General features: G+C 53.0%; 1 protein-coding gene across 1 annotated transcript; it reads right to left on the bottom strand.

The window, feature by feature from the left end:
• Positions 1-1,180: 1,180 nt before the first annotated feature.
• Positions 1,181-6,480, bottom strand: SOST (sclerostin). Its single transcript, XM_045888037.3, has 2 exons — positions 6,221-6,480; positions 1,181-3,281 (listed from the first exon to the last, which is right to left on the bottom strand). Exons 1-2 carry the CDS (start codon positions 6,438-6,440, stop codon positions 2,860-2,862), a joined length of 642 nt encoding a protein of 213 aa, XP_045743993.1. The 5' UTR covers positions 6,441-6,480; the 3' UTR covers positions 1,181-2,859.
• Positions 6,481-13,281: the final 6,801 nt, after the last annotated feature.

Here is a 13,281-nt window from a genome sequence, read left to right on the forward strand (position 1 = left end):
TCTGGGGGCTGGGCCATGTATCCATTTCCTACCTGTTCTCATTCCCAGCTCTGAGACACTCCTCTCGGTGCGTGGATTCCCTGAAGGCTCTCACTGGGGCCTCCTGGGGGCCTAGAGACACAACACCCACTGACAACTATCAGAAACTTGCCGGTGATGATAAGGAATTTAGGAGGATTCATTGGGAGTTAAAGTGAAAAGGCTTCGGGGCTGGGGAGGGCTTTGGGGTGGGGTTACCCCAAGAGGGGCTGGACTGGATTCAAAGCTTTGACTCATCTCTCCCTGTGGCGATTGAAGAGTATTTCTTGCGTGTCAGCCGTGAGACACCTTGGTGAGACAAGACCGAGAGAAGGACAAGACATTGTCCCTGTTCGTGATCTTACATTTTCACCGGGGAGGCATACAATTCACTTTTGGGAAAACACTTGATGGAGCCGCCTGGGAGCTGGAACTGAGTTGTACGTGGCTTGTGTCGGTCTCAGCACTGAGCAGGGCTTGGCCAGGTGAGACACACGATCCACGAACGAATATTGAATGGAAGACGTAGAATCAGCAACCGAGGTCGTGGCACGGACAAAGGGGCTGGGGCATCTGAGGAAAGCTCAGCAGGGATTGCAACATCCCTGGAAGGTTCAGGCTCCGAGGTGACCAGGAACGTGAACCCTAAAGCAAGAGCAGGAGTCGTTGGGGGTGGTCTGTAGGCATGGGGGTAAACTAAGGCAGGGACGAGTGTAGCAGGAGAGCGTGGCCCCTTGGGCATCAGGAAGGAAGTTTGGTAGAGCGGGGTGGGGGTGGGGCTGGGAAGCAAGCAGGGGAAGGCCCCTCTCGTCAGGGTGAGAAGCAAGAACTTAATCCTGGGCAAGGAGGAGCTGTGGAAGGATTGCGAGCAGGGGTGTGGCACGATGAGAACGGTGTTTCTGGAAGACAGTGTGGAGGGCTGGCTGCTTGAGGGAGACCAGGCTGAAGTTATGACAACAGCCGCGGCGAAGGAATGAGGTCTAGGTTTGGAAGGGAAGGGACAGACGGGACTTTTCAAAGGGAGGACGTAATTGCCACAAGGGCCCCCGCGGCCCAGTCAAAGGTGCCTCCGAGGTCGAGGTCCTAGTGACCAAGAGAAGGATGTTAACTTTGACAGAATGACTGTGTGTGGTTGACAAAATGAGACCACATCCTCTCGGAAATTATTCATTGTCTTTATTAACAATGCCTCTGGACTCGGAAAGAACAGACTGGTATTTCATAAAGCAATATTAACGTTGTCATTTCTCTACAAGAAAAAACTTTTGCATAAATAACTTAAGTGAGAAAATAAATATGTAACTTAACTCTTTTTAAGAACCACGACTTTCATTCTTGTGGACAAATCCCACATGAAAGGATTGCAAAAAATGGCCAGCCCGGCAGGCTTTCATGTGGTATGTGCTTCTGTTTAAAAAAAAAAAAAAAAAAAAAAAGTTTCTTTTTTCTTTTAACAATTAAAAACTACACAGAAAGTAAGAGGTGTCTGGAAATGACTCTCAGAAAGATTCTTGGATGACAGCTAACTGGTCTTGCGGTTTTCTCAGCATATGTACAGCACTTGTAATTTTTCCCCAAGTAGTAGTATTTTAACGTAAGGTGCGCCGTCACAGGTAACAGCAGTAAGAAGCTTCTAGACAGAATCGTGTCTGTAAGTGGTAGGCAGGAGGAGGTGCCTGCAAAGGGATCTGCTGGTCTTCGAATGGGTGCTGGCTGCTCCCTTGGGCCTGTGAGCCCAGTGTCCTGGGACCTTGAGCTTCTCTGCAGAAGGTGACTATAAAATATGGCCGTGGTGGGGGGTGCTGTTCTTTCAGAATAGGGGGGTGATTTCTGTCCACGCTCTACTCCCTGCCCTACCCCCCCTCCCCCGGCCTCCCCTCCCCCGCCAGCCTTGGGACCTTCTCCTTCTCTATCCCAATTGGTGGATTTGTTTCTGCATCCTTTGAGGTGGAGGGGTCGAGGTAGGGAAACATCTGGGGAGGCCAGGCTGGAAAGAACACAGCTTCTTCCAGGATTTTGTCAGCCATAAAAAAGACTCCCCCTGCCCCCCGCCCCACCACCACACTTGTTTTTCATCTTTGGTTGTCAGATCAGAGGATTACAACTCTGAATTCTGGAGGTGATCATGGCAGTCATCCAATCCAACCTCTCTCTCTCTCCTTTGCCCATTCAAAAGGCACCCAAGGCCTTGGAATCATGTGACAGTAGATTCCTCGAGATACAAATCCCAGCCCCACCTTCATTTTCCAAAGAGGAAATGGAGGACAGACTCGGGACAGAAAGAGAAGAGTGCGGTCCAAGGTCATCCAGCAAGTTAGTGGCAGAGTCCGGACTGAGAACCCTATCTACGGACCCCAGTCCTGTGTTCTTGGCACAACAAGGCACTAAAGGCTTTATGAGGGGCAGAGGAGTGGGGGAGGAATCTTGTCGAACTTTCTTAACCAGTCGCCGGACTCTTCTCATTCCCCACCGCTCCCTTAGAACCCCTGGGCGGTGCAAGGCTTTGCTTTCCTGCCTCCCCCTGAAGTGGGACCAGCAAAGGTGGGCGGCCCCGGGGGGCGGGGCTGCGTGGCTCAGTGTGTGTGACTCTCAGCGCCCTCCCCTGCCCGGCGGGACCCCCTCGGACGCGGGGCAGTGGGGGCGGGGGCTCTTCGGGCCCTCCCCGCCCCGGGATCCGCAGGGCCTGGCCGCCTCCCGCCGAAGCCCGGGAGGTCTCCGCCCCCCGCCCGGGGTTGCAGACATTTACAAGGAGATACAAACGATCGGACCGCGCGCAGAGGGCAGAACCCCGGGCGCCTGGGCCGGGGCGCGGGTCGGGGAGCGCGGCGCGGCGGGCGGCCTCTAATAGGCGTTCTCCAGCTCGGCCTGGTTGGCTTTGGCGCCCCGGGCGCGGGGCCGCGGCTTTCGGCCCTTCTGCGGCCGCGCGGCCTCGGGCCCGAAGTCCTTGAGCTCGGACTGGTTGTGGGAGCGGGTGAGGCGCTTGCACTTGCAGGAGGCCACCAGGCGCACTTTGCGCGCGCGCGGCGCCGCGCCCCCGGGGCACAGCAGCTGCACCCGCTGCGCGCGGTAGCGGTCGGGGATGCAGCGGAGGTCGGGCCCGCTCGGGCGCCACCACTTGCCGCGGCCGATGGCGTTGGGCAGCAGGCGCGCCGGGCCGCACTGGCCCGAGCACACCAGCTCGGTGACCGGCTTGGCGCTGCGGCAGGGCCCGTCCGTCACGTAGCGGGTGAAGTGCAGCTCGCGGCAGCTGTACTCGGACACGTCTGCGGAGAGAGGGCGCGTTGAGACCAGCCCGGCTCCCTGCACGCCACCGCGCCACGCCCCGGCCTTTTCCAAACCTGCCCCTTTCCAGATGCGTGTGCCCCTGGGGATCTCTTCCGGGAAGGGCCCGGGTATCCTGGGGCGGGTGGAAAGACCCCTGGCCCACCCTTTCGCCGCGAAAACTCTGGAGCCGAGTGTCTGTTGCGGTTCAAATACCAGCTCCAACGCTGTGTGATCTTGGGCAAATCATTTAACCTCTCTGTGCTTCCTATCTGTAAAATGCGTTGTCCTAAGGAGTTAGTGAGTGAATCCATTGCATACATAATGCAGGGGACACGGTGAGCACATAGGAAGAGCTGGAAGTATAGGCTGTTGTTATGTGTTCTTCTTCTTCTCCAAGGGGGGCTTTTTCTCCCCCATATAACTTACATCCGTGTAACAGAATGCCTGGTCTAGGCAGAGTAGGTACTTGCCACACCCTTCACATGGCCTTGGCTTCTCCTAAAGTCTTTTTCCAGCCACTTGGGAGGGATGGCGAGGGATGGAGAAAGGAGTAGGGGTTAATTGAAGGTAATAAATCAGGGCAGCTGCTGCGGAGGAGAGAGATGGAAGCGGAGGTGGGGAGGAGAAGTCATTAGACTTGAAAAGAGCCAAACGCTGCTTGTCCAACCCCCTCATCATCAGTGAGGACCAGGAGGCCTAGAGAGGGAAAAGCACTTGCCCAAAAGGCAGAGCTGGGCGTCCTCACTCCACTTTCCTGGGGCCCCGGCGCCTCTGGGTTCCCATAAGGGTGGACGCTGTGTGCCTGAGCACCCCTGGGGGAGGCTGCGCTGGGGGTGGGGGCAAAGGGCTGCCTCTTACTGCAGTGACTTCCCTACCAGAGGGGATGGAGCTCTGCCTGAAAACCTACAGGTTCAGCTGCCACGAACACTTATTAAACAGCTGCTGGGCACATCTCTTGTTTTGTGCCGTTTTAATGGATCCCGGATGGTGACCCAGCCTTGCTCCTGGGTTGGGGCGGGGGCGATTGGGCTCTGAGGCCTGGCTTGGTCCCCTGAAGACACCGCAATCAACTCTCCTACTGTGGGCTTAAACAGGTGGGAGCTTTTTATTTTATTTTATTTTATTTAGATTTTATTTATTTATTAGAGAGCGAGCGAGAGAGAAACAGCATGAGAGAGGAGAGCGTCAGAGGGAGAAGCAGGCTCCCCGCTGAGCCGGGAGCCCGATGCGGGACTCGATCCCAGGACCCTGGGATCATGACCTGAGCCGAAGGCAGACGCTCAACCGACTGAGCCACCCAGGCGCCCCTGGGTGGGAGCTTTTTAAACAGCTGGTCCTCATGTGAGCACCTGTCCGTCACCCAAGGAGATGAAAAATAGTCCTGGGACCAGAAGCAGAGAGAGGGCAGAGCTGGCCAGGCCTCCACTCCCCAGGCCTTGGAGAACAAGCATAGCAGGGGAGAGGAGGGTTTGCCTTCCTCCAGTGGCTGAGCTTCTGGTTTTTGGGCTGGCTTGGCATCCTCACCCCGGCTCCCAGGCCGCAGGGGGAGTGTGTGGAGGCGGCCTGTTTGCCCAGGGAAGGAGGCTTTTTGGGCTTTCCAAGAATAGTGCCCCCAGGTCAGGCCCTTCCTCTACAGAAGGTGACTTTGTTTTGAGCTCACAGCTTCCTTGGGGCCTGTGGCCTCTCGTGGGAGCCCAGGGAGGTGCATATTTTGTACTTGGGCCCCGTAGAGCCCAGGAAGCAGTCCCTTGAGCTTAATCGACTTTGCCTGGGGGGAATGGCAGGATGGTGAGCTCCTGTCCTCCCTTTTTGAAGACTTGAGGTCCCAGGGCTCCTGTGGGGCTGCCCCCTTTGCCGAGCCCCACATTCCCAGCTGGTTGTGGGGGGCCTGGGCAGGGGACTCCTCTCCCACCCGGACAATGACTGGAGGGCAGGGAGGCCCTCCCTCTGAAGTGTCATTCCGGCCCCACCCCCAGCCGCTCCTGCCGGCTGCCAGGCCAGCTGTGCACATTGCCCCCTAGGCTTCTCCGGGCACACCTGACCAGACGCCCAGATGTGCCCTCCACCACAGCCCTCGCTTTGTCACGAGGGTCAGGCTCCCTCCTTAGTAATGAGGCAAGGCTGGGTCTCGGGTGGGGACCTGGGAACAGATGGGGCCACCTGTGTCCACTCCCTGAACAGAGGATGCTACCTCCCCTCCAGGGCCTGGACCCAAGTTGCTACCCAGGTCGGAGGCTAAAACTCTGCCTACAACTTCCGTGCCTTCCAGTGTCAGCTCACTGGGAAGACTCGGGGCAGTGGGAGTGTCCGCTTCCCGCAGCTTTGTGGGGACTTGCTCTGGCTCTCAGTCCCCAGCACCCCCCACACAATCCCCCACCAGGGCTGTCTTGGAATGGGATCAGACTGGGGTCAAATCTCAGCTCTTTTACCCCCTACCAAGTTACTTAGTGTCTGGAGATTTCTTCACTTTCCAACTGGGAGTGCACCCCTGGGGCTCCCCTGCGGCGGATCCCGGGGGTAGGGTTCAGGTACAGCCTGGGTAGAGCATCTACCTCCAGCAGGTGCTCACAGATAGGAGGCTCCCTTGTCTGGTCCCCTGTCCAGGGATGCCAGCTGTCGGGCCTGTCTCCTATATTCTCAGGAGGGGATTCTTGGAAACTGTCTCATTTCTGAGGCTCTGAGCCTGTCCCAGAGTTGTATCCTCACCACCTCGGCCTCCTTCCTGCCCCAGGCTCCTGCTGCCAGCCCCCCCGCCAGCCTCATGCCCCCGCGCTGGATCGCCAAGGCTATTCAGGCTTGCCACCCTCCCCCGGCCTCCAGGCAAGGCCGTCCCGCCATTAGAGCTGACAGCGGCGGAGGGGCCACCCCAGTCTTCAAAACCTCCCAGAGAGAACCCTCCAGGCCCCTCGTGCGAAAAATGCTCTCCTCTCCCCCATACCTTTGGTCTCAAAGGGATGGTGAGGGGGCCTCCCTCCGTTCTCCGCCCGGTTCATGGTCTTGTTGTTCTCCAGCTCTGGCGGAGGCTCGGGGTACTCGCCCAGCTCGGGGATGATCTCTGTGGCATCGTTCTTGAAGGCCTGCCACCCCTGGCCGTCCACCACACAGAAGGCTGCATGCACCAGCAGGCAGACGAGACACAGAGCGAGAGAGAGCTGCATGGTGCCAGCCAGAGGAGGGCACCCAGCCTTCCAGTAGCACGGGCTCTGGCCTCCAGCCTGGGACACGTTTGCCTTTTTAAAGCCCCCTCTGCCTGATGCCAACCAATGAGGACAGGCTGGGGCAGGGCTGGTCCCATGTTTCTCTCAACCCAGGGGGAGGGAACGGGGTGTGCTCACGGCAAGCCCTCCCCAAAGATTTCCCAGGCACAGCAAACTCCCAAATTGCTGCTGGTGCTCCCAGGTGACCTAGAGGGAGGTGGGTGTGTGAGGCAAGCCTGCCCTCCAGCCCCTCCCACGTGCAGGCGGCTGTGGTTTTCAGATATCAAAATGAGCTCCAGCTTGTAATCTTTACCTCCTTGGGCCCCTTGGGCTTTCTCAAAAACAAACTGTGGACCAGCGTCACAAAGAAAACGACAGCTCTGAGCCCTCCGCAGGGCTGAGCCCAGCCAAGTCCCTTTCTCAGGCCAAGTTCATTCGTTATCCCACCAACAAATGGCCCAAGGGTCTATCTTTGGCCTCCACAGACCCAGGCAGAAGCAGAAGGAGGCTTTTTAAGAAATGTCATTGGTCCCAGTTCCATGAGGCTCAGCATCAATTATCCTGACCAAGATAGCCCCTTGTTGGCACCCTCTGGAAGGCAAGAGAGAAAACCGAAAGGCCACGGGGAGGGCGTCTGCTTGCACCAGGAGGCGGGGATTCTGGTTACAAGGCCAGGATGAGCAAGTCAACGGTGATGGAGCCCAAGGAAGAAATCTTGGGGCTTCTGTGCACCATGACAAGCACTTCTTGGCCAAGACGCTCACAGCCGCTTGGGGAACTGATGTGCCAAAGGCACTTATTTCCCTGGCTAGGCTGTGGCTAGGAATGGAGAGCACAAAAATCCCTTTTCTTAGCAAAAGCCAAGGCCAGCATTTTTGGTGCTGACGTCCTCTTCTTCTTCTCTCTCTTTTTTTTTTTTTTTGGTCTCTCGGACCATTATATTTTTCAAAAAAGAGCTTTGAGTCCTATATGGAAAGCCTTATTGGTGCATGCTATGGGGTGCATTCCATGAAGCCATCCCAGGTCCAGCTAGCCACAAAAAAGCCAAAAGGAATTGCAACCTTAGCCCTGGAGCAGAACGAGGGGCCTGGGAGGGGTAGGGTACTGGGGAGGAAGGTTCACACCTGAGGTGCAGGAAAAGAAAGGAGAGCCAGCGGAAGCTTTCCCTGCAGATAAAGGAGGAGGCGCATGGGACTCCTGGCCCTGAAGGAGGCTGGGAAGAGGGCTGTGGCCCAGGTCCCCTTGGTATTTTCACTGGGCAATGAATCAGCACGCCCCACCTGCAGAGCCTCTAGGAGGCACTTGCCACCTGCCTTGACTTGTAAGCCGCGGTGTCCATCTGCAGCCGTCTGTCCCTCCTTTCCACCATCCATCACTCCACACATGAATGCAGCCTCTCTGACAGTTTTACAAGCCAGACAGAAGCCCCTGCAGGAAGGGCCCTCTCTGATACCTGCTTCCTAAGTCAGTTTCCTTCAGGGCAGACGAAAACAGCTGTGGCCATTGTTGGAGGTGATCTATCTCTCCCAACAGAGCCCGTGGGTGTTGTGAGAAGCTGGCCCTCTGCGCCCCCTCCCCCTGTTTCTGACCCTCCAGCCTCCTTTTCCCTCGCTCTGGAATGTGGACCGTTAACCCGATCGTGGCCGGACAACGGCCTTCTTGCCCTGGATTTGGGAGACGGCGGTTCCGAGGCCGGATTCCTTGAGCTGGCGCGATCGGGACGCTGAAGCCCCACCTGCTGGTGGGGGCTACAGACCCAGCCGCCGGAACCCGAGCCCGTGGGGCTCATCCTCGGAGCATGGCTGCCACCTGCTGGAGGCAGAAGGAAGAGCCTGCGGCCGGAGGATGGCGAAGGGTTTTATTTCATTTCATTGTTTTATTTGGAACTGAAGTCCTTGTTACAAGAAAAAAGAGAAGAATCCAGTGGATTTGAACCTATGAAGTGTGTCCATCCTTTTGAGTTATTCTCTGCCAAGGTATAGCCTGCTCCTCCCAGAACGGCTCACAGAGAACCTGCTATGACGCCATCTGCTTTTTCCTTCATGCTAATCCAGCTTTATATTTTACTCAGTGCGGGAGCTTATCATTGTTCAGAGTTAAAGCCCCAGGGTTTTAGCTGACGTCTGTTGCGGGTACTTTAGGTTATTTCCAATGCTTTCCTATTAGTAGGGACGATATGAACGGATTCCTTGTACAAAGTAATTTTTTTTTAAGATATATGTTTGCTTTTTGCTCTTTTTTTAAACATTTTTTATTGTTATGTTAATCCCCATACATTACATCATTAGTTTTAGATAACAAAGTAATTTTTTGAGTCAAACTGCGATCATTGTAAATTCACATGTACTTGTAAGGAATAAAACAGGGCAGGGGTGCCTGGGTGGCTCAGATGGTTAAGCATCTGCCTGCGGCTCAGGTCATGATCTCGGGGTCCTGGGATCAAGCCCCACATCGGGCTCCCTGCTTGGTGGGGAGCCTGCTTCTCCCTCTACCTCTACTGTTCCCTCTGCTTGTGCTCTCTTGCTCTCTCTGTCAAATAAATAAATAAAATCTTTTAAAAAATAAAATTAAATTAAATTAAATTAAAAAACAGGGCAAATTCCATGTACTCTTTGCCCAGTCCTCTCAATGGTAGCATCTTGCAAAACTATAGTACAATATAACCAGGATATTGACATTGATACGACCCACCAATCTGATTCAAATTTCCCCAGTTTTACTTGTATTCATGTGCACATGCGCACGTGTGTGTGTGTGTGTGTGTGTGTTTCGGTCTATGTCACTTTATCATATGTGTAAGTTCCTGTATCCATCACAGCCAAGATAAGGAAGAACTCTGTGACCACAAAGATCCCACTTGTTGCTTTTTGGTAACGACACCTACCTTCTTCCCATGCCCCCCTAACCCGTGGTACCACTAATCTGTCATTTCAGAAGTGTCATATAAATGGAATCAAATTGTATGTAAACCTTTTAGGACTAGCTTTTTTCGCTCCACGTGATTCCCCTGGAGATTCATCCTGGTTGTTCCATGTATCAACATTTTGTTCCTTTTTCCTGCTGGATAATATTCCACAAAATAATTTAAAAAAACAAACTTTAGTGTTATTTCCAGAAGTGAACACGGGGTCTGGGAGAGTGAACAGTTGGCTGTGCGTTGCAGGGTTGTTCTCCAGAAAGCTCAACCAGGTCCCCGGTCCCACCAGTGACATACAGGTAGACGTGTACGTAAGTTGGCTAGGGCTGTCAAAACCAAGTACCTCAAACTGGGTGGCTCTAATGACAGAAATGCATTGTCTCATGGTTCTGGAGGCTGGAACTGTGAGATCAGAGTGTTGACAGGGTTGGTTCCTTGTGAGGGCTTGTGAGCAGAGTCTGTTTCATGTCTCTGCCCTCACTGCTTGTGCTTTTACTGGCAATCTTCGGCATTCCCTGACTTATAGAAGCATCCCCCCGCCCCCCGATCTCTGCCTTCGTCTTCACATGGCGTTCTCCCTGTGTGTTTGTCTATGTCCTCATTTCCCCTTTCTTAAAAGGACATCAGTCATATTCAATTAGGGCCCACCTTAAAGATCTCGTCTTATCTAATTACATCTGCTACAACCCTACTTCCAAATAAGGTCACTTCTGATATACTAGGAGTTAGGATTCAAGATATGAATTTTGGAGGGGCACAATTCAGCCCATAACAGCATGTGCCTCCACAAGGTGACCCACTCTGGGTTTGGGCTAAAAATCTTTAAATTGCATTTAATAATTTAGCAGTTGTACCTAAATTTCTAGCAAGGCTGTTTTTTTACGTGATGATTTGCTCGTTCTCATTTCTACCAAGCTTCCTGTTCATATGTCCACTTGCCAAACATTTCATGAAGCAAGACCCACCCCTGCCAGGAGCTGTGAACTGATGCGCACTCTGCCTCCAGGAGCTCCTGTACTGGGGGAAGAAAACAGTTCTTCAGCAAAGAAAGTGGTTAGTGCCACTGAGGAAAGGTTCAGATGCATTTTTTTAAAGGGACAAAGTGTTATGAGTCTGCAGAGGGGAGAACAGTCTCTTTTGCCTGGGGTGTATCTGGGATCCTCACAGGAAGACGTGGCCTTTGGACCCCACTTTGAAGGACAGGTCAAATTTGGAAAGAAAGTTATGTTCCTTTGAATCCTCGGGATTATAGAATCTTTGATCTGAAAGAAGCCTCCAGAAGCATCTACCTCTCTACTTGGTTCTCAAGCCACATGCCTGTAATTCATGGGAATGGAGGGTTCTCCTTAGGGGCTGCATTTTTACACAGACTTTGCTCCCACAGGTCAGGGTAAAATGGAATATCTGGATTTGGAGAGCTATCTGTTTATAGGCAGTTGTCTGCAATAAGGGACATCCAAATCAGCCTGCCTTTTTTTTTTTTTTTTTTAAGATTTTATTTATTTATTAGGGGCGCCTGGGTGGCTCAGTCGGTTAAGCGTCTGCCTTCAGCTCAAGCCCTGATCCCAGGATCCTGGGATCGAGCCCCACGTCAGGCTCCCTGCTCAGTGGGGAGCCTGCTTCTCCCTCTCCTCCCCACTCATGCTCTTTGTCACTATTTCTGTCTCTCTCTCTCTCAAATAAATAAAGATTTGACAGAGAGAGCGCGGGCAGGCGCGAGCAAGCGCACAAGCAGGGGGAGCAGCAGAAGGAGAGTTGGGGGGCGCCTGGGTGGCTCAGTCGTTAAGCGTCTGCCTTCAGCTCAGGTCATGATCCCAGGGTCCTGGGATCGAGCCCCGCATTGGGCTCCCTGCTCCGCGGGAAGCCTGCTTCTCCCTCTCCCACTCCCCCTGCTTGTGTTCCTGCTCTCACTATGTCTCTCTCTGTCAAATAAATAAATAAAAAAAATCTTTAAAAAAAAAAAAAAAAAGGAGAGTTGGCATGGGGGTCTTGCAGTGGCGGCGAGAGACCAGACTCCGCTCCGAACACAACACAGAAAGTGGGAATCTATAGCCCAGGAGCAGTGTGGGGTCAGTGGATGGAAAATTATTACGAGGAAGCAGGGAAGGTAAGGGGGGATTCTGGCTAAACCAACCTAACCTGATTCCTGCTGAAGGCAGTCAGGGAGATCAGACTTCACCTGCGGGACAGTGAGGGGTGAAGAACCCGATTAGATATTGAGGATGATCAGATATGGAGGTTGGGGAATTCTGGCTAAAATGGGACAAAAGGAGACAAACATGGAAGTCCAAAAGTCGGGCCTAATTGAAAAAGAATGAAGTCTGGCAAAAGAGAGGCTCTGTCACCCCGTGGGTTTGGAGACTGGCTTCCCTCTTCCAAGCCCAGTTGCACCTGCCCTCTGCTTTCCATTCTCCTTTTCAACTCCTCTCTCTCTTCTTTCTGCCCTCCTGCCTCTCAGGGCGGCTGCCCCAGCGCTCTGTGCACTGGGAACATTCCACCGGAAGGCCATCTAGTTCATGGGCTTTCAGACTAGGTTTCTCAGAACTCCACATTTCCACAAGGATGTCTTATGGTTTTAAACATATGTACATTTCAGGGAGCCTGGGTGGCTCAGTCAGTTAAGCATCCGACTCTTGATTTCAGCTCAGGTCATAATCTCAGGGTTGTGGGATCGAGCCCTGTGCTGATGAGTCTGCTTGAGATTCTCTCTCCTTCTCATTCTGCCCCTCCCCCTGCTCATGCACATGTGCTCTCTAAAATAAAATCTTCAAAAAATAAATAAAAATTTATTAAAATATGTACATTTCAATTATGTAAAAATATAATGAAAAAAGGAGGGAAGGAAACAAACTACAAGAGACTCTTTTTTTTTCTTTTTTTTTTAAAGATTTTTATTTATTTATTGAGAGAGAGAGAATGATAGAGAGAGAGCACGAGAGGGTGGAGGGTCAGAGGGAGAAGCAGACTCCCTGCTGAGCAGGGAGCCCCATGCGGGACTCGATCCTGGGACTCCAGGGTCATGACCTGAGCTGAAGCCAGTTGCTTAACCAACTGAGCCACCCAGGCGCCCCTACAAGAGACTCTTAATGATAGAGAACAAACTGAGGGTTGATGGAGGGAGGTGGGTGGGGGATGGACTAGATGGGCGATGGGTATGAAGGAGGGCACTTGTTGTGATGAGCACTGGGTGTTGTATCTAAGTGAGGAATCACTGAATTCTACTCCAGAAACCAATATTGCACTCTATGTTAACTAAATAAAATTTATTTTTTTTAAGATTTTGTTTGACAGAGAGAGCGCGCACAAGGAGCAGGGAGCGGCAGAGGGAGCGAGAAGCAGACTCCCCGCTGAGCAAGACCCCAGGATCATGACCTGAGCCAAAGATAGACGCTTAGCTGACTGAGCCACCCAGGCGCCCCCTAAGTGAAAGTTAAATAAAAATAAACAAAAATATAAAAACACACATTAATTAAACGTGACATGTTTCCGCTTTTAATGAAATGGAGACCACCCATTCATTGTGTTGCCTCTAGGTTAACTCATTTTAGTGTAGACTTCCAAAACGGAATCTCTGTGCATTTGAACTTCTTATAAATGGGTCATCAATTCAGAAGGCCAGGGCTCAGAGACTCTTCCTAAATATTAGGCTTGGACATGCCACCCCCATAAAATTGTCTTTTTTTTTTTTTTTTTTGAGTCATCTCTACATCCCAGCATGGGGCTCAAACTCACGACCCAGAGATCAAGAGTTGCACACTCCCGGGCGCCTGGGTGGCTCAGTTGGTTAAGCGACTGCCTTCGGCTCAGGTCATGATCCTGGGGTCCCGGGATCGAGTCCCACATCGGGCTCCCTGCTCGGCAGGGAGTCTGCTTCTCCCTCTGACC

This window comes from Mirounga angustirostris, unplaced genomic scaffold, assembly GCF_029215605.1.
Source record: "Mirounga angustirostris isolate CCGP_5_RB_7025 unplaced genomic scaffold, mMirAng1.0.hap1 SCAF_17, whole genome shotgun sequence".
Taxonomy (NCBI): Eukaryota; Metazoa; Chordata; class Mammalia; order Carnivora; family Phocidae; genus Mirounga; species Mirounga angustirostris.

Coding starts and splice junctions, on each gene's coding strand:
- SOST (XM_045888037.3), bottom strand. CDS start 6,440: ATGCAGCTCTCTCTCGCTCTGTGTCTCGTCTGCCTGCTGGTGCATGCA. Junction 3,282..6,220: donor CCATCCCTTTGAGACCAAAG/GTATGGGGGAGA, acceptor CTCTCTCCGCAG/ACGTGTCCGAGTACAGCTGC.